The sequence below is a fragment of the Opisthocomus hoazin genome, chromosome 8 (genome assembly GCF_030867145.1).
Source record: "Opisthocomus hoazin isolate bOpiHoa1 chromosome 8, bOpiHoa1.hap1, whole genome shotgun sequence".
In the NCBI taxonomy this organism is placed as follows: domain Eukaryota; kingdom Metazoa; phylum Chordata; class Aves; order Opisthocomiformes; family Opisthocomidae; genus Opisthocomus; species Opisthocomus hoazin.
Window position 1 is genome coordinate 60,708,565 of NC_134421.1, and position 25,003 is coordinate 60,733,567.

At 44.3% G+C, this 25,003-nt stretch overlaps 2 protein-coding genes across 8 annotated transcripts in view; one reads left to right on the forward strand and one right to left on the reverse strand.

Moving 5' to 3' along the window:
* The window catches only part of CCDC146 (coiled-coil domain containing 146), an 86,661-nt gene extending 73,887 nt beyond the window's left edge, over positions 1-12,774 (forward strand). Inside the window, exons 14-19 of the mRNA XM_075429463.1 lie at positions 1,105-1,329; positions 1,949-2,177; positions 6,932-7,060; positions 8,602-8,739; positions 10,899-11,147; positions 12,368-12,774. Of these exons, the coding sequence (XP_075285578.1) occupies positions 1,105-1,329; positions 1,949-2,177; positions 6,932-7,060; positions 8,602-8,739; positions 10,899-11,147; positions 12,368-12,571 (1,174 nt within the window). The 3' untranslated portion in view covers positions 12,572-12,774. The remainder of the gene's footprint in view (positions 1-1,104; positions 1,330-1,948; positions 2,178-6,931; positions 7,061-8,601; positions 8,740-10,898; positions 11,148-12,367) is intronic.
* Positions 12,775-12,846: 72 nt separating this feature from the next.
* Positions 12,847-25,003, reverse strand: part of GSAP (gamma-secretase activating protein) — a 48,088-nt gene continuing 35,931 nt past the window's right edge. For all 7 annotated transcript variants that reach the window (XM_075429459.1, XM_075429457.1, XM_075429458.1 and 4 more), the window contains 7 exons: positions 20,976-21,046; positions 20,272-20,366; positions 19,403-19,522; positions 18,175-18,236; positions 15,682-15,786; positions 15,437-15,530; positions 12,847-14,420 (listed from right to left, as the gene is read on the reverse strand). In XM_075429459.1, coding sequence (XP_075285574.1) covers positions 14,320-14,420; positions 15,437-15,530; positions 15,682-15,786; positions 18,175-18,236; positions 19,403-19,522; positions 20,272-20,366; positions 20,976-21,046 — 648 coding nt within the window. In that variant the 3' untranslated portion in view covers positions 12,847-14,319. The remainder of the gene's footprint in view (positions 14,421-15,436; positions 15,531-15,681; positions 15,787-18,174; positions 18,237-19,402; positions 19,523-20,271; positions 20,367-20,975; positions 21,047-25,003) is intronic.

A 25,003-nucleotide genomic window follows, 5' to 3' on the forward strand; every position in this document is an offset into this window, starting at 1 on the left:
CCCCTATGGAAAATGTTTTTAATGCCAGTAATAGACTTTAGTATCATAGTATCACTGACTTAGCTGCAACCTACACAGTTTGGAGGACAGACAGAGTATCAGTCCAAATAAGAGAAAGGTTTTTCAGGAGGTATTTAATAACACATTGCATTTTTGCAATTGTCATGCTTTCGGTCTGAAACTCGCCCTACAGAATGTAATTCAATTCAGTAATCCCCTGTGGACCTGGAAAGTGTTACACGCAGGGGTAACGAACCAGAAAGCAGCCCACTGCTTTGTACGGCGTCATTCAGCAAGGCAGTGATGGAGCCCGCGAGGGGAGGCAGCGTATTTCATCTGTCATTCCGTGTTTTAATAGGAGACCGTGCTTCTCCTTTCGCTACCTCTTTTGTGTGTTGATGTGTCTCCCCCGTGCAGATAAAGTAGTGATACTTGATCAAGCAGCAGTACTTGCCACGATCAAATGCAGTAACTCCAGGTTCCATGTTGTGAGCAAACGTATGATCCGTGAGGCAACAAGAATCTGTCTTTGAAGTGAGGGCCCATCGTCTAGTGGCCAGCCAGGTCGCTGGGAATAATGAGTTCTGTTCTTCATTTTTCTGGGTCTATAATGTATCTTGTCACTAACCCTTCACTGGGGTTTTTCTTTCTCATCTGTCAAACAGGGAAACTGATAATTTTCTTTCTTGTGTGAATGTTGTGATACATTGTTTCATAAACAATAAACTTGGAGATCTTTGAATCACAACCACAAAATTATTTACATATCTCTCTTTAAATAGAAGGGCAGAATTTCTACACAGTAAGAATTTGCATCACAGTTTATGATTCTGCTCTCGAACTTTATTTCTCACCGCCCCTTGGGCTGCCCGGTGGAGAAGAAAAGAGCTGTAGTGCAGTGCTCCGTTTACAGCATTTTGGGGAGCGTAATCCCATTCTCTTCAAACTGGGAAGAGCTTGCAGAAAGCAAGCAGAGAGCGGGTCTCAGAGAGGCTTTGTACTTCTTGTAATGCTCCTGTGAAGTTTAAACTCTGCTTTTAATTGCTGAAATTGCTTTCGGATTGAGAGGACTGAAAACGTTCCTAATTTTCTGTTATGTTAAAGAAAATTGCAGAAACAACATCTGAAGAATACAAATAATGTAGCAATTAAAGACAGTCTCAGAAATGATTATTGTAAAATTGTACAAATTATGCATGAGATGAAGGAAAAGAAAGAGCAACGGTGTCTGGACCTTGAGAGACTCACCAAGAAGGTCACCCACGTCAAAGAGGACATTGTGCAGCTCCGCAAAAAATATGAAAGGGCTATTCAGCAACAAAATGAGAGGTATAAATGTAAATTTGATGTAATATAGTGTTTAATTTTTTACATTCATGAATCAAGAATAGTTTTAATTATGAGCACTCCAAATCAGGAGTACTGAAAGACTGCCTCACTGAAATGTTTCGCTAAACCGTCTGCCTCACTGCGATGCTGATGCAGCTTTGCATTACACAGATCGTTTTTCTCCATTGGTGAAGATGTTCATTCTTCAGAATTATTAAAAAACATGGTGGCTTGGCTGCTGGATGCCTTGAGAGCTTGTAGGCTCCTGCTCTGTTTGTGCTTTGTGTGCAGATATGGTATAAAAATGCAGATGATGTAAAGCTCCCTGATCATGTTAATCTGATTTTAAATAAGTGCTATGTAAGGCCAGAAGAGCTTCTCAAATGCTATGAGAGACTAGAGTAACCCTTGCAATTGTTTGATCTCTAATTTTAACATTGCAATTATTTTGTTACCTACTTAAAATGTCATAATATTAAAGTAATATTTTTTTAATCTTTGTACATTTTCCCAGATTATTACTACTTTTCAAGGTTGCCCGTTACGTTCTTGAATGGAATACACTGAAAATGAGCCAAATTTTTTTAAATTTTACCTTTTCATTTTGGGCTTACTGCAGTGGTCTTCTGCTCAGAAATCGAGAAGAAGAACTACGCCTTTTATATGAAAAAATAAACATGCAAGAGATGCTGTGTAGAAATGGAGATATAGAGATGCAAGTTATGGATGAAAAGATCAGATTTCTGAAGCTGAAGGTAGCTGAGAAAAAGAGACAGATTCAGCTGTGGCTCAAAGCACTCCCAGAGAAGAGTGCCCTAGATGCACATCTGGTGGTCCTTCAGATACAGGTCGGTGGGAAAGCAAGCCTTTTTTTGGTTTGTATTATTCTCTATTTGAAAACTTAAGGCAATTTCATAGAAAAAAGATGTCTGCATGTACAAGGTTTATTAAAACAGGAAGTTCAGTTAAACACCTGTCTCACAAAGCACGGATGCCCGTTTGTACCTTCAGATCTGTGAGTTGTACGCTTCTGTGTAACTGGTTTATCGACCTTGTTATGCACGTGCCAAACACTCCCGGGGTACGGCATCGCAGCTGACCCTCCCCATGGCCTGAAATGTCAGTGTGACTAAGCTGGAGAATGGGAGTCATGGGGAAAAAATGGGAATGTATATAAAATTTGTTAAAACTGTCTTAATGGGGGTAGGTGGGGGGGGTGGGAGATACACTTAGCACTTCAAATTTCTAAAATAATAACTCAATTCACACTTGACCCTGAGCCTACTCTGGAAACTCTGCTGCCTACAGTGATATAATCCACATACATTTTCTTCGACACAAAAACAGTGTAAGTTCTAGTTACACCATGACATTAAACAAGTAGCAAACTGCAGTGCTTGGGACATTCTTTCCTTGCTTTCTGAAATGGCTCATTTACTTGTGACCTTATCTCCAGATGGTAATTTTTTCCATACATATTCTGTCAGTGTCTGCACACACTCATAAATTAGGGTGTACCATTGCCATTCGCAATTGCATCGATGGGAGCAGTGACTCACTGGTAAATAGTGCTTGCACTATTCTGTTACTTCTGAGCTTTTAAAGAAATTGCACGCTCTGCTAAAAGACTAAAATGTTGTACAATACCTTATGCAAATTCTACCCCAAAGAACTTTACGGTGCCATTACAGGTATAAAGATGAACAGAGGGAGTATGAAAAAAAGACAATAGACTAGAGGGAAAAAAAAGAGGTATGTTTTCAGGTAAGATTTAGAATGAGACCGAGAGTCACCGAGTCAAATACAGTAACAAGATGCAGATAATTCTTCTGAATAACAGAGTTAATCATGAAACTTTGATTTCTCTGTTCTGCATTTCTAAAACTTTCTCCTTTGTGATGATGGTTCATGTGAAGCCTGAAGTCACTGTTAAAGGGAGGCTGTTGCTACAGGTGCTTTAAATCTTTTTGCAATATTGACATAAAAAGTAGGAAAATAGAAAGTGGTGTGATATTACAGATGGAGCAGTCTTAATAAATGTTTCCAAGTCAGAGATTTTCCAGTGAACAATGGCAAATAACCAGTTATCAGCCTTTAAAACATACCCAGATACTGTGGTTACCGAGTCGTGCGTGATTCAAACTGGCTTTAACCCAGCCGTCTCCTTATGCTCCACCGTTCTAGCATTAATACTCTGCCTCCCACTGCCATAGCCATCATGCCCAGTGAGGAACAGTTTCAAATTGTTTGGCCTCATCTCCATCATCTAAATAAAGGCCACAAGCCTGAGTCTGAGTTCTGGTGTTGGCTGCCGAATTCAGATGACCAACTCCTGTACCGATTACAGATTTGATGCCACGTTGAAATCCGACTCAGCATCTGTTCAGTGAAATGCTGGTGAATAAATTTTAGCCAATAAAATATCGTTGTCTCAAGCAATACGAGACCTGTTCTAAGCAAGTGCTAATAAGGTGGAGTAGATATTTTTGTTACTATCAATGTAAAGCATGAAAAATAGAAACATTCAGAGGTACTTCCTTTGTCTGACACAAAAAGGACCTGGTGAGGTTCTAGGGTGGTTTTCCCTGAGCATAAAACTATGCAACTTTTAATTGGGACTGCACATCAAGGGAGTGTTCCCGCTGACTGAAATAACCCATGAAAACTAATCTGCCTTCATGCATCAGTGAGAAATACTTAGCATTAATCATTAATTAGTCCAACACGTAGACCTGCTGAGCTGTCAAGATGCTGTAGATGGGACTTTCATGCCTCAGAGTCCAGCTGACGTACAGGGACCGACAGTTTTGTTGAGGCATTTGGCACCAACATCCGTCCGGGTTTTAATATAAGCCCATGAAAATCTCCAGACCGCATCATCACAGTCACAGAAAAATGGGGCTGGTAGAGAGGTAAAGAGTTTGTCGAGGCAGTCGCGCTCCTGCTCCAGCGCTGGATTGCCCGTCATTCCTGAGAGGGCTAAGCTGTGCTTTCAAACCACCGCTGGGCAACTCCAGCTTCCCCAGCAAGCTATCCCAGCCCTTCCTCAGCAGTGGATTTTCTTAACCGTTAGCCTGCATCTTTCTTGCTGCAGCGAAAGCCGATCGATTTGTGTTCTGTCCACCAGGGACATGATCAACGGATCATTCTCCTCCTCCCTGCAACACCTCAGTTACTGGCAGACAGTTAGTCGTGCTCCTCTCCCATCCTTTTGCTAGGCTACGCAAACCTGTGTTGTTCCATCGGCCCTGATGGATCTTTCTCAGACCATTCTTTTTTTGCCTTTCTTTTAGTTTTGGCAGCATGGTCTTTATTTTCCTTGAGGTGCAGTGCCTAATATCAGTGGCTGAGAGCAAAAGGATGCATTCAGGTATCTTGCAGGCTATATTTATGCTTATGTGTCCAGGCACGACGGTGGCCTTTCTTGTAACACCGTGACATCTTGATTCACGTTCAGCTTGTGACTGTGTGTAACAACCAGACTCTCCTTTTAAGGAAGGGTATCTAATCAGCTGGTCTTGATTCTGTGTTTGCACAGGTAAATTTTCCTGCCTACATGTAGCACCTTGCACCTGTTATTTAATATTATCTCTTTTGTTCAGACCTTTTTTCAGATCAAAGTAATTTTGAATTTGAACCTTCTCCTCCAAAAAGTATTTGCAGTCTCTCCGAGCTTAACCTCATTCTTCTGAGGTAGTGCTTACCTTGTGTTTTCATCAAGACTCTGTTTCCTTAGCTTGTTTATGAGAACGTCATCTGAAACAATACCGGAACCATGTAAAAATCCATACGTGTGATACCTACCCGCTGTCATCCACACAGATGTTGTATTACCATAGTGGGAAACTGGGCTGGTTTGGCAAGACTCGACACACCTGTGTTGGCTGTTACTCGTACTCTTTTCTAGCTGCCTTCAAAGAAAGCTCAATGATTTGTCCCAGATTTATTCTTCGGGCACAGATAAGTTATCTGTAGTTCCATAGCTCCTTTTCCCCCCATTTTTAAATACAGCTATGATATTTGCCTTTTTCTAGTGCTCTACATACCTCACCTGCCTTCCTTGAAATTTCCAGAAATAAGCAGACCTCCACTTTTTCAGACCGGTCCATTGATCTAAGCACGTGTTCCCTCTCAGCTGTTGGTCCTTAAACAACTCCTCCTGACTATTCACAGTCAAACGCAGAAAAGCCCACTACAGAGCCTCTTCCTATCCCTGTATCCAATCCACTCCGAGAAGGAAGGCTCTTTTTTGGCTTTAAGACTTAGAATCCTTAGAACTCCGACAAACAGTGCAAATTAGGAGAAAATAAAGATGCCTATAGTAACATCACTTAAGCAAACACACAATAGTGTAATTATTTCTAAATGTGCTTTGTTTTCCATACTTTTGGATTAGCCTGCACCTAATCACTCCCAATTCACGCTGCATTTAAAAGTCAAGTATTTAACATGAAACTTTTTATGGATTTTCTTTCTGGTTCGGGCGGTGTTTTTTCTGCAAGTCCTTCTTCTCCAAAGTAACAATTCAACCCTGCAAAATTTTACTTAGTGAGCTGGCCCTAATCTCATTAAGGCACCACTGCCTCCAGCAAGGCATTTTCAGCCGAGTTAGGGGTTGACAAATTCGGCCCCAGCTGTGAAGCCTCCGTGGGAGCGTAGCTGCGTCCTGTTGATCGCGCCGGTCCTGCTCTTACATTCTTCTGCTCTGTGTATCGTTGGGCTGGAGTTCTGTTGTTTATAATTAAAATAAATCTCTCGGTACCCATGAAACCAGTGAGGCACTGAATGGCATGCATTTTAAACCAAATCATGATTTGACAAGGAAATTGTTCATTACAGTTATTTAAGGTTTTTACTTGGCCTGCTCTGAGGTAAAAATGTGAAAAAGAACCGTGTGATGCTTTTTCACCAGAAAAATAAGTGTTTAAGACAAATGTTCTGGTAATGTTCCATAATCACCCAAGAGATCTGTCATTTTTCCCTTTTCCAGTTAAACATGACTCGTTAACTGCCAGTGAACAAACCCCATGCCCGTAGCAACATCTAAACATTTACTTTGTCTTTTCGCTGACTGTTCATAACTTCACGAGCCTGTGACCTCTTACTTCCTTCATAATATCACCACCTGCAATGGATGGTTAGCATTTATAGTAACTTACTTGGGTCATGTTATGTTAGAGCTAACAGATCGAGGTCGGAGTGACAACATGCTGACAGATGGCCAGGTGCACATCAAAGCACAAAACCCCACCACTGTCAGTCCTGCAAGGCCAGACATGAAGAAATTGTCCCAGTCACTCCTTCCACAAGTGTTTGTGCAAGGCACGGATGTCCATCTAGCCTGTTGTGGGAAGCGTTGTTCCACGGGAAGGTCTCACATGGGAAAGGTCAGGGAACAGCTGCCTCTGCGGGTGCCGGGAGAACCGCACTGCTCAGTGTCACCACGGAGTCGCTTCAGGACACGTGCCTGGGAACTTGAACGCGGAAAACTTGGATGCTGGTCAGGATGAGACCTTCAGCGCTAACCACTGGGCATGTAGCAACAGCGGGGCTTTTGGCGTCTTTTCTGGTAAAATAACTGCTGTGGCTTTTTGTTTCCTAGTATTCCCAGTGCAAAGACAGGATTAAAGAGATGGAGGCAATCTTTGCTGACTCCATGAATGAGAGCAGAAAGCGAGACTTGGGAGGGAAGGACCCATCTCCACCCAAGCTGCTAAAAAAGATTGAGCAGGTAACATCACTTCTCATGTCACAAGCTCCCATGCTGATGGACCTCTTTTAGAAAAAGCAAATGGTATTTTTAAAATAAACTTTCTGTAAGAGGAATTAAAATAATTGATTGGCTAATGGGAACTCCAGCTCAGCGCCTGCTTTCCAGGACAACTGGATGTGGGACATTTTGACTTCTTCCAGCAGCGGCTGGCGAGCAGGAGCAGAACACGGGCTCTGCGCAGTATTCCTGGCTCCGCAGCATCCTCTGCTAGCTGGTCTGTTCGCATCACTGGCCCTTCAGTGCAGACCCTCCTGCTTCACTACAGGAAGGCACAGAAAAGGCGGCAGAAGGAAATAAATATAAAATAATAAACTACTAATGAACAAACTTGTAGTTGTTCTGCAACTGGTTGCCAGCTGTTCCACCACCATGCTCAGGCTGCGGGCTGGAGGCAGTCCCCCACCCTCTTACAGTCTGCACCAGTGACGCAGAACCAAGCAAACCTCCTGCTCAGGCTTGGTTTCACTGCTTTGTTTCCCTGCCGAGCAGGGAGCCCCTGAACAGACCTTCACGAAGAGGCAGCCAGCAGCTGCACGCCTGACCGCAGCACCGCCAGTCACGGCCAGACGAGGCTTCAAAAGGAAGCATTAGGTCCAATACAAAAGCCAATTTCAGGGCACGTATGGCATATGTGGGGAAGGTAAGGGAATGGAATGTGCAACCATGGTATTTGCTTATATATATTTGTCTGTCCCATTTATAGGGGCACAAGACTCCACACACACACACACACACACACCCCCCCATGTATTTAGTGTGTGGGGAGGATTCACACGCGGCTGTGAAGGCACTAGTGTAACGGCAAGCTCAGAGCAGGACACGCCTGAGTCCCGCTTTTGAAATTCAGTTTATAAGGATTTACCATGACTGCTTGATTTACTCGAGCTTTTTGCTTTACTGTCCCATATTCCTTGGCAAAAGGGAGTTCTGCATAGCCCAGCAGGTGACAACAGAGCCCACTGTTACCAACTCGCACATTAAAAAGCTGGGTTTCTTGGAGTTATGAGAGAAGTTTAAGTGTTTTCTTTCAGACTCATTGTGATTTTAAAGTCCTTTTAGTTACACAGTACTAAGGTCTTTGGAGCCCATAGGTTTTTTTTTAGCAGCAGGAGGAAAAAGGTAATTAAAGCAAGAGCTGAAAACTTATTACCACTTGCCTCAAGGAAGCAGAAGATTAAAAAAAAACCCCAAAACCTAGAAAACCCCCATTTCTTTCAAGAAAATCACAGCAATGCAGTAGTAATGCTGGTGTAACCCCCCACCCCCTGAAAGGGCCTAGTCTGATACGCAAGAACTGTACGACTGACCGCAACCAACTGAACCAACTTTGGCCTGACGCTTGGCGGAGAGGGTAAAAAACCTGAGAAGACTGGTGGTGACGTGATTGTCTATGGCTGTTCACTGGTCTTGTTCCAGCAGCTCTCAAAGCAATCACAGCAACTCCTTGTGTTACACCTTCCCCTGTCATTCACCTGCACCCTGTGTACTCCTTGCTGCAGCTAGAGGTGGAGCTGGTGCAGAAGGAGGAGAAGCTGCTGGAGACGGATCTTCTCTACGAGCACATTTCCTGGCTGGTGGACAGGCTCCGTGCCGCAGCAGAGGACGGGAAGCAGGACACACTGCTGCTGGCTAAACGGGTAAGAAGGGCATTGCATGCTCGGCTTGCTGGCCTGCACAACACGAAATAATATCTGGGCAAGAGGTACAATGACTCACTTGCAAATTACAAAACTAGTGGCTGGAAATATTGATAGGCAAGTCATATGTTAGCCTCCAGAAATGACAGACATTTAGTAATAACTGCAACACAGACATAGCATTAAGTGAGTGCACCTTCTTTTTGAAAGAACATTGCATCATGAGTAGTACCTTTCACCACAATACAGGATTAGTTATTTCCCAGGTTGAGCGCTTAGAAACTTGGGAGAGTCCTCCTTTTGGGCATGTACGTAACAGCCCTTCCCCAACCAACATGTTAGGGATAGAAAGAAATGGGGACAAGCCAGGTAAGTTCTATATCCCTCCAACACAGAAACAGATAAACTCGGTACCTAGCTCAAAGTTTCTTTGTTATTTAGGTAGGGAGAACCACACAGGAAAAAAAAAAAACATTTTCAATACAGTTATTTTTATAGAGTTATAGCTATTTCCTTTTAACTGCCAGTAATGTTGTCTGAGGAAGAGCAAAAATGCTCTCACCCCCACCTCCTTAATCACAGAACGGTAAGGGTTGGAAGGGACCTTAAAGACCATCTGTTACCAACCACCCTGCCATGAGCAGGGGCATCTTCCACCAAGAGCTCCATCCAGCCTGGCCTTGAACACTGCCAGGGAGGGGGCAGCCACAGCTTCTCTGGGCAACCTGTTCCAGTGTTTCACCACCCTCATGGTGAAGAATTTCTTCCTAATATCTAATTTAAATCTGCCCTCTTCTAGTTTGAAGCCATTCCCCCTTGTCCTATCACTACACACCCTTGTGAAAAGCCCCTCTCCATCCTTCCTGTAGGCCCCTTCAGGTACTGGAAGGCTGCTCTAAGGTCATCCCGGAGCCTTCTCTTCTTCAGGCTGAACAGCCCCAACTGTCTCAGCCTGTCCTTGTAGGAGGGCTGCTCCAGCCCTCCGATCATCTTTGTGGCCCTCCTCTGGACCCACTCCAACATCCATGTCCTTCCTATGTTGGGGGCCCCAGAGCTGGATGCAGTATCCAGGTGGGGTCTCACCAGAGCAGAGTAAAGGGGCAGAATCACCTCCCTCGACCTGCTGGCCACGCTTCTCCTGATGCAGCCCAGGATACGGCTGGCTTTCTGGGCTGTGAGCGCACATTGCTGGCTCTTGTTGAGCTTCTCATCCACCAGTACCCCCAGGTCCTTCTCCTCAGGGCTGCTCTCGAGCCACTTTCCGCCCAGCCTGTAGCTGTGTTTGGGATTGCCCCAACCCACATGCAGGACCCCAACCCACGTAATGAAAAAGCTCCAAATAGAGCAGTGCTGAGTGAAAGACAGGAAAAAAAAAAAGAAGGCAAAGTAATTAATGTAAAACAAGGCCAGAGTTGATTTTTTTTTTTTTCCTTAGGTGTTAGGTTTGGCACTCAGAAAGGCTTAAAACAAAGCACATCTTTATAGCAAATCTTTAATTCTTCACAGACAGAGAAACAGCGTGGCTGTTATTTGGGTTTGTGAAATCCTGGCCATGGGCTAATGAACTGCTGTAAGAAAGGCAGCGTGCCACAAGTCACATTCGAGCGCTTCGACTCCCTGTCAGTCACTTTAAAAAAAAGCATTTGAGTTTTGTGAGGTTTTATTGTTTAAATCACCCCCAGCCAGACTCAAGGATTCCCATCCCCTTCCTTTCCTGTTCATCCCCCTGCCAAGTACAACGTCCCAACCCGCAGCTCTGCTGTGTCCACATTATCACTGATTTATCTTGTAAGCATCGGGCTTACTACACCTTTATTACAAAGTTAATTGTGCACAAGGTGAATTGGAATCTGGGTTTAATACCTGCCTTCAAGGGCAGTGGGAGTTTTGCTGTTCAGCTGAACAGGGCAGGAGATAAACACAACCTTGCTCTTCTGTACCTTGTATTTGAATAAATGTGATTTTTCATGCAGGTTTCTGTGGTTCCAATCGTACACAGAAACATACGTCCCCTTTCATTAAGTCATTTTCCAGCATGGAGCTATTTTTTAACACAGAGTCAAGGTGGGCTTGTTTTCGCACCCTTAACACTTACCTCAGCATCAGGCCCAGTGTCTAAAGGGAAGCCCCAACTAAAACGCAGTTGTTACTTACTCCAGACAAATGAGCTGCAGAAGATGATCAAGGACAGAACCCGGCAGATGATGGCTCTCGTTGCAGAGCTGTCCATGCAGCAAGCGCTTGCCATTAAACTCCAGCAAGAAATGAGAGAGAAAGAACAATTTCTGATGACTGTGTCATCAAGGATAGATCAAGGCCTTCCCCCTCCCAAAGAAACAGAAAATGAGTGGTTGAAGATTCTACGCAATGAGAAGATGCAAAAGGAGGCAGCTGAAGCCAGAGCTAAGGTAAGTTTTTGCCACGTGTCGCGGTCAGATCTCCAGCCCCACCTTCTCACGGCTCTAGCTTTTGTCTTCCTGGGAGAGCGGCGCTAGCTCCCTGCATCGCTGTTCGCTGCCACGCACGGAGCTCCATGAGTCAGTGGAGAGGGTGGTGCGAGGAGAACTACTGAGGTGGGACACTGTGGGCTTGCAGAGCTTTAACTGCAGTCGGGCACAGCGCTTTGAGCTCGGCATTGAACCTTACAGTGAGAACACATTACACTGAAAGGAAGATTAATTATTAACTATTAATTTGTGTGACTGTGTTTCGGGATGTTGGGCAAGATGGCCACCAGCAAAGTGTGGCTTTCCATTTGATCTGAAGGTAAAGCTGCTAAAGGTGGGGGGGTGGGGTTCAGGAGAAATTTTAGCACCTTCCACATACCAGAGGCAGTGAGCATCAGATCAGAATTGGCACGAGATCAGATTGCTGGGCAAGACACGGAGGGTAGGCAGGGCAGCGTATCAAATGCTGCTGCATGTTCTACCCTGCAGGACACCGTGCCTCCTCAGCTGAGACCATCAGCGATCCTTGAGCAGAGAGCTCCCAGAGAAGACAAAGTAGCATAGAAGTGAGATGTGGGTACTGAGGGAACTCCTGCTGATGGGAAATTGGCTTTGCTCTATGAATCCTTTAGCTGAGCGCTCCATGGGAAGCTGACAGGCGCACACACTGGGAGAGGAATACACTGTGCCTACACTTGAAGAACTTGAAGTCACGCAGAACTGCTGCAGTGAAACTGGTTTAGAATAAGAAACTTCTGTCATTCACACTTCTCCTCACGCTATGACTCAGTTTCCTTGCAGCGCTGCGGACACAAGCTCACTGCAGTAACAGCGCTCAGGAACAGCTGCTCTCAGTGTAAATGCAGCCACGTTTGGAAGCATCAATTATCCCATTCCCAAGACATTCTGTGCACACTTATCACAACTTTTAAAAGTTCACCTAATCTGTTTTCTTCACAAATAACAAAAGCATTACAGGCTCAAACTTTATATTATTTAGAAGCACAAACTCACATCTACATCGTCAATAACTCCAGCGTACCTTCCGATGAACAATTAATACCCCGCTGGGTTTCCCGGTTTGCCAAGGCCCAGACTCACGGTGTGTCCTTTGCTAGGCATTCTGCACGGCAGTTTTAAAACATATAATCACAAAGTGATCAAAGGTCTTTCTTTCACAGCGCGCTGCAGAAGAGGAACAAGCTGCAGTGCCTGGCTGTGTCCACAGGACAGCGGAACAACGCCCGACCGCCTACATCCCAGACGACGAATACAGCCTCCCGCTGCCGCGGCCCTACGGCGCTCGGGCTCCTTTCAAACCAAGCAAACCTGGTTCCAATATGAGACACTTCAGAAAACCTATTGTAAAGCCAATTGAAATCTGAACAGACGGCACCTAAAGCAGGAGAGGTCACTACTGGTTGCTGAATCTCAAGGGTCAATAGCATTCACTGCACTGAAGGAATGGCCGTTAGCGCTTAGCCAAATTCTGTACTAAAACCCAAGCAGCGGTTCGTGCCAGAAGTGCAGCTCCATAGTCAGCGATACAAGTGCCCATGCCCCGGCCAGCAGGAGCCTGGTCTCCCAGGAGCAGTGCAGTATTTTAAAATGTTAAGAAAAACTGAGTGGTCATTGTACTACGCGTATTTTTTTTCTAGGTGAAGTTTTATTGCATGTGATTATATTTTATAATACATTTCATTAAAAAGAAAAGGCTGGAAAATCTTCTTTTGCTATTAATGTAATACGAACAAAGTCCACAATGCTTACACAAATACACAAACGTACCTTTCTGCAGTCTGGGACTGGAGGTTATGCTTGCCAGACAAATTTTAAATCTACTGAGAAAAACATTCCTTCCCTCCACACAGTTACTGGGAAAGCTGAAACTTGCTCCACTGATGGCGATGACAAGGGCACAACCACGAGCTTGCCAAGCCACTCCCGAGAACGGGATCTTGTTATTTCACTGGTTAGGAGCAGGAAGCGTCAGTGGAAACTGCTCAGATAGAGTATCGGAGGTGGTTACGCAAACCTCCAAAATCTATCACATTGTCAGTGAGTTTCACTAGTTTCATAGCCTGAAACTGCAATAGCGTTGTTTTCAAATCCAAGACTGCAGAAATCCTACATGTCGGAACTTAACACTTTCCCTGCACAGCAAACCACTATTACTATTTTAAATTAATGTCACCGTTCAGAACATAAAAAAAAGCAAACAAAAAAACCCAAACAACACTGGTTCAGTTATATATAAATAAAAGTTGAAAATGAAGGAAAAACAATCTCCATGATTTCTTTTTGAAGCTGAGGCTGGAACTGTAACACCAGAAGTTGTACAGAATGAATTAAGTAAAACTCTGCCCAAGCCACCGTTAAGGTAAATTTCTAAAGAACTTTTTTCTTATGCTGTATTGCTTACAATACATTATACAGATCTTAAAGAAAAAAAACCCCCAAACAACCAAAACAAAGCCCTGTCACATGTACTTTAAGAAGATTCTACCTTGTGCTAATTGCAAAACTGGATATATTAGAATCCAGGTCCACTGGCAGAAGTACCGCCAGGTAACACGTGACCACCGCAAGGAACGAACGCATCCCTTCTGATGCATTATATACAGAGACCGATTCAGAGTGTGTTACCCTTCCCTGCTTCACATAAACACACCAAGAGATCATGTTGTGAATCTACACAAGTAAACAGTTACTGGTTTCTCTTTACTGTACAATACAACTGGACTACCCTTTTTCAGGATTGTCTGTCTTGTTAAAATAATTAATACCGATTTTCACAGCATGTTTTGATACCTGCTGTAGTTCCATTTATTTGACCACTTCAACATGAAACAAAGAAACCACAGAAATCTTCCACTGGAAACCTGGGTCTGTGTCAGATTAATTTCTCCAGGATTTATCTAGAAGTCAGTGATTGCAACCTTAATACGTTGCACCAAATAATATTTTGAGTAGCTTACGTCAGTAATGGTGGCTACATAAAGCTGCAGATTATTTGGAAAACAACATGACATTTAAGTTTAAATAAACACAAAGCAAAAGTTGGTTGCACACTTCTGTGTGAATGCCTCTGTGCAGGAGTCCCACAGGCAGCGTTCTTCAACAGCCCGTTGCTTCAGGAGTGTCTGAGGCCCAAAAGCACCATGGTGTGCTTGAGTGCTGTTTCCTCTACAAATCTTACATTTACATGATCTTGGTTTTCGTACGGATGCACGCCTAGGAAAACATTGTGAGAAAGTCAGCGTTTACGAAATCAGAAGTGCCCTTGTGCACTTCGCCCTGCAGTCTAAGAGACACCTTGATCTACAATACTGAAAGACACGATAAAAGCCAGACCTGTGCTGTCACCCCTACAACTTTCAGGGGAGTCACGCGGATGCTCAGCCACGGCGGAAACCTTCCAGTGAGTGGGACGTAAGCGAGAGATCAACCATCTCTGGAGGCCACTAGGGATCTCCGCACCAACACTACCCTGGAGATCCAAACCAAGATCTAAGCACGGCGGCCATGCTTGTGGTAGTACGTAACATGGACCAGGGCACGTTCTCATACGCTTCTTTATGGCTTAACTCTTTTGCTCCCCAAATGGAATGACAGCCATACATGGACAATCCTGTTTCATCCTGACTTTATCTTGGTTATCAGTATAGGCATAGCCAGCAATGCTAAAAAGTATAACGCTTGCCTTAATGCACCTTGCTTTTTCAGTGGAATTCAAAAATCTTGCGGTGCTTAGGCTCACTGTATGAAGCAAGTGCCCTAACCAAATTTGAATTTAGTTTCAAAAAAAGGAACAGCATTGAAATAAAAAATGCCTGTTACTTCAGCGCACCTCCTAACCTAGTGATCTGGGTACTCTTTTCTGAGGTGGAAGATCTGATTCTGGTAGCCTCTTAGCCACCACGCTGCATAAATAAGAAGCAAGTTCTTCTCTCCATTTGAGCACAGAATACCAGCTACCACCACGCTGTACACGAACCACGTTTCACTACACGTGTCCTGAAAAACGCAAGTTTGCTAACTGGATCCAGCACACAGAGGGGCTGGATGAAAGGATACGCAGTGGAGGAGCTCCCTGGCAGTTCCCATCAGCAGAAAGATGACCAAGCCCACATGTTGAGGCACCACTGGACTTTTAGAACTCAGTTATGCCAGTATAGTCAGGGCACAGCTGAGCATGAGCATCAAAGGGTAACAATTACTGGCTTTTCAAAGTACAGAATTAATGTTACCTTGATTCTCTATCTCTGCCAGCATATTAGTCAGGTAGTTAAGTGGCAAAAACTCAACAGCAACTGAGAGTCTCTCAGGGACAGGCCTGTTGCACTGCAAGGGAGAATATTTCAGGTTAGTTCACCAAGTTGCGCAGTACAGAGTTTCAGCGTTACCTTTAGTGTGCTACAGTCTACAGAAAGGTCAGGAATCTCAACACTGTCAAAGCAAAAGGTTAAAAAAAATATGGTCTATGTGCTCTTACCTGCCTGCTCCCCAGCTTCTCAAGCAAAAGTTTCACATATTTCCGTGCAATGAAATTAGCATTTATGGGATGATTCCAAAACTGACGGACCTTTTGACCAAGAGCCTAAAAAGCAAAAAACAAAACCCCAAACCTGAGAACGTAAACAGAGGACAGTGGAAAACTTCAGAGGGGAAAAAGGAGAAAAAAGTTTTAAAAATCTAGGCTGTAACACAAACTGCTTAGATACTGTCATCAGTGCCTGAAAGCAAAGATGTCATCATTTTTAGCCACAGAGCCTTCCTTTCATGGTCCGTAACTAAGAGATTAAAATACACTCCCAACATGTAGGCAGCAATCAAATCCTTGTGACTCGGTAGCCACTGAGCTACTCGGCAAGTTTCTACCAATCAGTCCGTCCCATTGCCTCTGCCCCACTTTGCATGTGTACTTAAATATGAACTGAAGCTTAAAATGACCGTGCACCCTTTACTGTGACTCTTTGGTTTAGACCCAGACCCACTCTTCTCCCAAAGGATCACACAGATGCCCCATTCCTCAACGCTTCCTTCAGAACAGGGCTTCTCCCAGGCTCAGTCTAAGGAGTCTTACAAAAGCAGAAGGCTGGCTAGCCGAGACACTGATAACACAATTCACATCCCATTACTTAGGCCACCGTCCTGGGAATTCATAACATTGATTCACATTCCCAAAGTCAAAAGAGACTCAAACCCAGATGTCCCAAAGCTTCCAGTCCTAACCAAGAAGGACACAAACACGAACATACTGTGAAACTGGCTCCACCTTCTGCTATATTTTCCCTATCTAGACCTCTACCCCCCCTACTTTCAGTTGCCTTGCTATACAGACTGCTGAAAGAGTTCATTCAGGAAATGCTGGGCCGTTTCAATGGTGCCTAAATACTTGCTTCTGTGCTACTGAAGTCATCTAGTGAATGTAACCTGCTCAAAACAGTCCGAGTCGCCCCAAAGAGCCCTTTTTGGCAAACAAACAATTTTCTGCATTTTCCCAAAGCTGTAAATAGACACAATAAGGCACTGAGTCTGCTGTGCGTAACCAGCAGCACACTTCCCCTGAAGCGCTCACAACCCAGCCCTTCGCGTCCAAGTGCGGTTGGAGGGGTGTTCCCCACCCACCGGGCCTGGGGCTGGCAGCTCCAGAAGCCCCGCGCTGACCCCAGCTCACCAACCCATGCCCAGAACAAGATGCAGAGGACAAAGAACGCCCTGTGGAGTCCTCCTTCCTTACTCCTTCTCAAAACCGCTGCCAAAGAAAGAAGCCCTTGTCAGAGGAAAACCAAAGAGGCACTTCTGGCCATTTGAACTATACGTAACAGCCCATAATGAGCAAACAACAAGCAACTTCTGTTGAGAAAGCCTGTTTTACAGCAAGGCACTCCCCGAGGGGGGATCCCTGGTTTTCCCCGGCTCACTGAGATGCTGTGGTTCCTCTGCAGTACTGTGCTGCGCACTAAGAACAAAACGGGAAAAGTCGTCAATCTCCCTCTCTGTTGGAACTTTTAATGGAGCATCAGTAATTAGTTCCAGCATGTGGCTAGAGGAGTCACCTCACCAGCGGGCGAGGCTGGGAGAGTTCAGAGGGGGAGATCTTGTAACTCAATCCCCACCACAGAGTTGTGGTATGATCGGATTTTACAGCTTTTACTGTACCAGCTTTTGAACATATTTGATAAAATGACAGGCTAAGAGAGTTGGGGCTGTTCAGCCTGGAGAAGAGAAGGCTCCGGGGTGACCTTAGAGCAGCCTTCCAGTACCTGAAGGGGCCTACAGGAAGGATGGAGAGGGGCTTTTCACAAGGGTGTGCAGTGATAGGACAAGGGGGAATGGCTCTAAACTCAAAGAGGGCAGATTTAGATTAGATATTAGGAAGAAATTCTTCACCAAGAAGGTGGTGAAACACTGGCACAGGTTGCCCAGGGAAGCTGTGGCTGCCCCCTCCCTGGCAGTGTTCAAGGCCAGGTTGGATGGTGCTCTGAGCAGGCTGGTCTGGTGGAAGATGTCCCTGCTCATGGCAGGGGGGTTGGAACCAGATGGTCCTGAAGGTCCCTTCGACCCAAACCATTCTATGATTCTATGACTAAAACCAAATGCAGAGGTCACACATGAGAAAAAGTGAGCAAGGCATTTGTGGATGCTAAAACACACACACACACACACACACACAAATCTGCTTTAAACCCCATAAAACCGTTACTGCTTTATGCAGATGAGCACCCAACAGCACACTGTCAGTCTTGTCTATTTGGTTGCTGCAGGGCACTGGAGACACAGTAAAACCTGGACAAAGCTATAATCTCAGCTGTCAGGGTGCCCTACAGGCCGTGAGCAGCAGACGGAGAAACTTGAGGTTCAGGCTCTGTCTGTGCCCTATTCGAACCACAGCCAAGTCTTCCATTGGCTTGATCCTATGCACAGGGAGGAATTTCCTATCGATTCCAAAATCCAAGAGACAACATCCAAAGCTATCAGTTACCTCAGGAAGCCTCATGACAATACTGAACTTCAGCTTTTCATTCTCCTCAGTGTCATCCAGATCTACAAGAGAAAGGGAAAAAAACCCACACAGCCGTTAGTGGTAACCACATAACTAAACCTTTCAACTTTCACTTCAGACATTCTGAATAAATACCACTTCTGTAATGAAATTAAAATTTTAATTTCAAATAAGGGCTATTAGGAGCATTATTTATGTTTACACTGTTTGTAAAATATTTTTTTAATGTATTTGTATGTAACTTCACCTTTTTATGTAACAGTTTATACAGTAAATCAAACATGTTTTGACTAAGTGGAACTCCCCATATTTATAATATTTCCTTATCAAGACCAGGCACAGATTAATACAGCATATTGTGTCCCTTTTCTTGAACACCAGAGAAATAGCACATTACAAGGGGAAGCGGCTGCAGCTGAGATGAAATGCATTACTGTTTGAGAGTTGTATCACAGTGCTGCTGTATCCCAGGAAACGTACGCTGCAGTTCTCTCTTCCTCCCTCCCCATCTCGAAAAGGCAGCTAACAGGGGTGTGATGCTAACTGTGCCTGCAACTGCCAATTTGCCTCACTCCCCATTTCGTTCCAAAGCTTTAGGCCCCTCTTGATGACTATATGGGTTCACACAGAACTGATTTTAACTCCCACCTTTAGGTAACCTTATGATATATTTAGAAGACATTCACAACCTCAATATTTACCAAAAATGTTGGATGCTGGGTCAGGTAGGCTTTTGTTTACCTATTTTGAATTTTTACTTCCTAGCACTGAGTTTCTAGCCATTTGCCAATCCTAGCACTAGGATTATCTTGTTCCAATCATAATTAAAGCAAAAGCCGAGGACTGGATAGCAGACTAACTTCCTTACACACAGGTATGCTCTTTCATAGTCACAGAAATCGCCCAATAAATTCTATGATGATCTTTAGTATTCACTTTTCTAAGCACTCCCAAATGGGAAAAATTTTAAACTCAAATTCTTCCAAAACAGGTATTTCTTTGTTTGCTACAGTAAGGCAAATCATATAGTCTGCATCTCCTTTAAGCTGGGCAGCGCCATCAGCTACAGCCCTCACTGAAAAAGCACTCTGGAAGAAGGACCGAGTCTCCTGGGCAGTAAATCCCATCTCTCAGTTCGAATGGCTGAAAAAGCAGCGCTCCCAGTCAGCTGGCTGGTGACAAACAAAACACACGAAACTCACTGTACCTTTCAGCAGTTTCCTGACACATGTTTCCGTCAAATGCAAGACTCCATTATCAATATAGTGCAGGAGGGTGTGCAGAGGGAGACATCGAACACCCAGCCCCAAGTGCAGAGTGTGAAAACCTATGAAAGAGAGACAAATTTGTCTGGTACAACAACATACATTTTTTTCTAAGTCTGTATTAGAGACTGGCATTAGTCTAGCTAAAGCCAACACTCTCCTTAACTTCTGACAGTTTCTAGTTGGTGAGGAAATCAGTTCCAAAGACTGAAGACAGATCAGGAAATAGAAACTAGAAAGATTCAAACAGAATCAGAAGGCATTAAGAAGTTAAGAAGTCTTTCCCTAACAAAAATAAGCAAGTGCTTTGAAACAACTCTAAGCAATTATGAGGAGCTCTAGGAAATGAAAGTCTACCATCAAGATCAGCTCTTCCATCGAGGCTGGAGATAATCCTTTCAGGATAAAATTGAAAAAGATTAGCAGGGCAACAGCATGAGAAAAACCACTCTTTTTTTGCTCCAGGGTAAGATTTTCCCTTGTAGCCCTTGACACTGAAGTCCAGTTGCCCAAGAAAAACATATAAATGAAAGAAGTCTAGATCTTAGTTCTAAGACGGTGCCAAGCATTCCACTGGAAGCTGAACAGAGAATTAAACCTCTGATTTGTTGTATTTGTAGTAACCATTCCATTTTGGTTCATTTCACTTGCATGTGTTTATGGAGGGTCTTCCCCTCCGTAACCATCTTGAATAGATCTCAATACTGCCAAAGCTAACTTGACACATGTGCTGCAACTAGTGCTTGTCTGGGAGGAATTCGTAGCATCGCTCTCCTCACTTACCATTAAAACAGCAAAACATAGCACTTACCAGGAGGTAAAGGCATGCACATGCCATTTGCAGCTTCCAGGATCCGACTCATGATGTGGAACACCACAAACTCTCCTGTACTTCCTCTCTCATCACTGTATTTAAAAACATGTAACAACTCTATTCAGCAACATATTAGGAACCCAAGATGCCCACGCTCTCCAGGCTATATGGTAAATCTGTTGTACTACATGTGCACTAAATACATGCATTTTGGGTGAATTGCCATGGGATGCTATCTTGTTTGCTCAGGTGTGCGTCACCTACATTATTACACTACACCAACAGCATTAGCTGTTCATCTAAATGTTGGCACACAAAGTACCTGTGCTGTCCCCCTTCTCCTTTCCCCACTACTGCATATTTACAAGTCTCTCGGCAGCACATGGCATCAACAGCAACAAGTGAAGTATTTTCAGTGCTGGTATAAGTGACCTGGAATTTATAGGTGTTCAACACCCAGCCTGAGACCACTGTGAACTCAGCAACTTTGAACTCCAGCTGTAAAACTGCCTATATGATTAATATTCATGTTGGATTAGAGGGGGCCAGCAGGATCACCAAAGAGAGCACACGACAGCCATACTGATGTTCACAGTAGAGCAAGTACTGACTGTTCAAAGCAAGTAGTATTGTTCAAGACCACAATTATTTGCCCATATTTTAAAAGGCAGGCTGAAATCTTTAACAAATTATTTGCTCACAAGCAGAAGATGCAGGAATGAAGCTGGTATCTCCTCCAAACTTCTTTCATTATTCGATGTACCAGATTCAGCTAAAACAAAAAAGAAAAGACTGTTTCTAGGAGCCTGTGTACAGCAGGCCCTTGGCCTTCATTCATATCACATATCAGTTTATGTTAAAAACTTGTGACACTCCTACTAAGATTTCAGTATTTATCTTTTTTTTCTAGGGACTTAAATGTAAAATTGATTAAAATTTGAACTATAACTGAATTGCCCTATCCCAGAAGTTTAAAGTAAGCGCCTCCAGCTCATCAAAGCATTGTGCAAAACATGCAGCACCTTAACACATTGTGCTTCTTGGGGATCAACTGATCTCACGCGCTTGCATCAAATTCTCAAAGATCTGTTTGCCGTGAAAGCAAAAACTGCATGTTCAAGTGGCTGAGCATTTGGCGAGGAAAGGTCCCTAAGGCCCAGACAAAACTGCATGATGCTGCAGACAGTGGAGTACTCAGTTTGCTGAAAAAAGTCTGCAGGAGGAATCACAAATCTAGTCCTGGCAAGGAGGAAAAATGAGACAAGCAAATGCCTCTCCTCCTCTGCTAAGTGTCCTTTCTGCCCGTAGTGAAGCAAAGCAATCCCTTGGCCCACAGTGGTGCTTCTTTGCGCTCCCAGGCTGACCTCCAGTACAGACTGTCAGCATACAAAAGCCACAAGCGCTGCTCTCCCTTGGGCCTTCTAAGCCTCTGCAACTCAAAGAGAGAAACCACGCATGAAAGAGTTGAAATAACTTCCTCCAGCCAGCCCCTCAGTTGTCACGTGTAACCGCTTCCGTATCTCAGGAACAGAAGTGAGATGCTTCCTCTACGCCTTTTATCTCTGGGCCTCAAAGTGCACCCATCAATCAATGCCAGGAAACTCTCGGGAAGCAAGTCTGAGCCCTGTCTTGCAGAGAGGTGTCACGACAAGTTACAAACCCTTTTACCCCCCAGGGTGGCCAAAATCCAGGAATCCTCTTCCCTACTCTCTTTTCTCCTCACAGGCTCTGCCCCCTCCAACCTCTAACTCCTGTCAGGCTCTGAGCAAGAGAAACAGGACACACAGGAGAGGTTCACATGCAAAGGCCAGAACAGGAATACTGGTCTTCAGTAATGCTGCCAAGTGCTCTCCTCTGTACCTTGGCCAGAAAGCTCTACAAGGTAGCACCTTATCCCTCCACCACTCCATCCAGCCTTGCACAGCTACCTGACGCAGAACAACCTCGTAATACTTTCCATCTTCACACTTTCTGAATGCAGTGGAAAGCTCCAGTTTAATCTCTCTGGAGTATGGCAAGCTTTCTTCACTCGTTTCCCAGGAAACGAGCCATTTCCAGTTTTCCGAGCAGGGTCTCGCACCTGCTGCCGGAATGGCTTTGATCTCTGGCCAGCAAACCAGGTGCCGCTAAGGCCGCTGCACTGGGAGCTACAGCTGGATGTGAGGATCAGCATCGAGGTGAAGGAGAGCTCCTTACAAACTTCAGAATACCTCTTACTATTTGTGCAACAAAAATTGTTTTCATGGGTATGACACTCCAGAATCAATATACTTCACCTAACAACACAGCAAAATGTATGGCTTTCACAGGGTATAGAAAGATACCAACTTCTTCAGTCATAGTCAACCTAGCTACCAAAACATACTTAAATCTTAAATACATGCATGCTCATGACACGACACCCTCACCAACAGCACTACTCACTTTGAAGATCAGCCACAATGGACATCATAGAAAATGCACACGGAAAGAGAAGCCATGTCTCAAACTTTTCTTGGCACAGAACACAGAGGACAGCATGCGCGAGAGAAAGGAGACGTTATCTGTTTTACAGAGGGAGTCCAGGCAGCTTCCTCTCCCAGCCTAGCAGCACATCTCTGGGGGAACCAAGCTGAGACCCAAACCCATACCTCCACTCCAAAGCCACTGTTCATTTAGTAACAAAGATGTACAATATGGATTTTTTCTGGGCAAGTATCAGAAGCCATTTCCCTTAGAGTCCTCTAAACTAGTGAGAGAAAACATGATCAACAGCGAGACAGTGCATGCAGTATGGCCCAGGCTGACATTTGCAAAGTCTGTTGCTGTTCTGAAACATCTACATTTCCAGGCAAAGGTGCTGAGTAGACTGAACTTCCACTAAAGTCATTTGGAACCGCAAGTGCTCTGCTCCTGTGGCTGTTTCTACAGGAAAGACATGGAAGCAGCCAAAGAAAAGAATCAGAAGCAAAGAAGAAATGGGAGTAAGACACGGTCTTGCTGTCTTCCAGATTCCCTCCTGCGCAGGGAATACGAGGCAGTCTTCCTCCTTCTGAGGGAACTCAAGTCCAAATGGTGTCTGTCTTCTGTTCCTTGGCAGTGGAGACCATATCAGATGATAGCTAGCCACAGACACCAGCCAAAAAGGTGCAGGCACTGCAGTGGCTTTCAGAGGAATTTCAACAGTTCATTCTGGTCTGTCTCTTTCTTGTGCCACAGGCTGTCCCTTCGCTCTGCCTCCTCTTCTGCTTTCTGTCAGTGCAGCAAATGGCATGCTGCTTCTGCAAGTTGTGTCCCCCCTTTCCTGCCCCGCTGAAACGAACAGTGAGGGAAACAGATACAGAGTAAAGCTAAGATAAAGAGCTGGCAGGGGAGAGAGAATATGGACATACAAACCACCACTGCAGGCTAGGTGGCACGTGAGCTGGTAACCAGGCATACTTGGGGTCTGCAGACCTCCTCGGCAAACAAGGGAATTCCCACCGAGATATTTCATTCACACTTCCCCACGTTACTTCTCTTGTGTACAAATACACAGAGTTGTCTGGCAGCAACCAGCCACTACTCTGTTGTTTTACAAGAAACTGTTAACCATCCCATGTCTTGGCTTCGTCAACTTCAGCTGCAGTTGATTTATACAGTGGCCACACATCACAGAGCCCTGTTCCCAGCCACCCCTTTGCTCCTGAATGTAATAAAAAAATACGTGATGAAAGCAGACAAGCTGTTCAAATCTCTTCCTGTTTCCTTGGGTTCAGTGGCTCAGCTACATGCTGCTGATGCTACAGAAAACTGTCAGAAGGATCAGAACAATTCATTCCCCTGAAGAACTTCCAAATATTTAGCATATAGAATGGTTTCAGATATAAGAGTTTTTGATTAGGATGAGGGGAAACCCAAGCCTCACAATGAAATTATCTCTAAAGATTTCCAAACAGTACCTAAGATGCACCAGCCAGCAGGCAGAAGCAATTTTCAGAGACATATTATCTGTTGTGTACAGTAGCTTTCGTAAGAATGAGAAGTCTGTACATTGAATTGAGAGAATTCATACTTTCAGTGATGTTAAGAAAAAAATTAATGCTGAGAGTTTGCTGCTGGGGAGGGCTGAGATTTGTTTTGATTGTAAGTTTTAGTCTACAATAATTTAGACTTGCAGATCAAGGCTGTATAGCTGTTTTCATATTTTTTATCTTAGTTAATATTAAGAATGAACAAATTGTAACTGGAAAACAAATGAAAGGAGAACAAACATTCCACTTGTGCTTTCTTCAGCATTGTTTTCAGGTAAAGCTTTGGTTCATGCTGTAGTGTTCCTATTTTAATCAGCCACTAGTTTTTCTTTCTTTCCTATAGAGATACAGAAAACAGACTGCTGATTACCAGTGAAGCAACTTGTCAAGCCACAGAGCAAGGCCTGAATAGACAAGTCAGTAACCTCAGTGGAAGCTGGAGCGGTTCAGAGAACATCATAACGTCAACAGCATAACTGATTTGCACAGGATTTACAAAAAGATGCAGGCAACAATAGCCTCAGGAAAGTTTCCTGAGATTTCCATCCCCAGAAAACAGCACTGTGGGTGGTTTCTACTGAACGGTGTGGCAGGGCTAACACAAAGAACATGATTTACTAGTTGCCATGAGAGCTTTTGTGGACTCTGCATTCTCCACTTAAAGGACTTGATGCTGAGACAGACAAAACCAGGAACAGTAATTTCTATGCACAGCAGTCATGGTTTCTACATCTTAT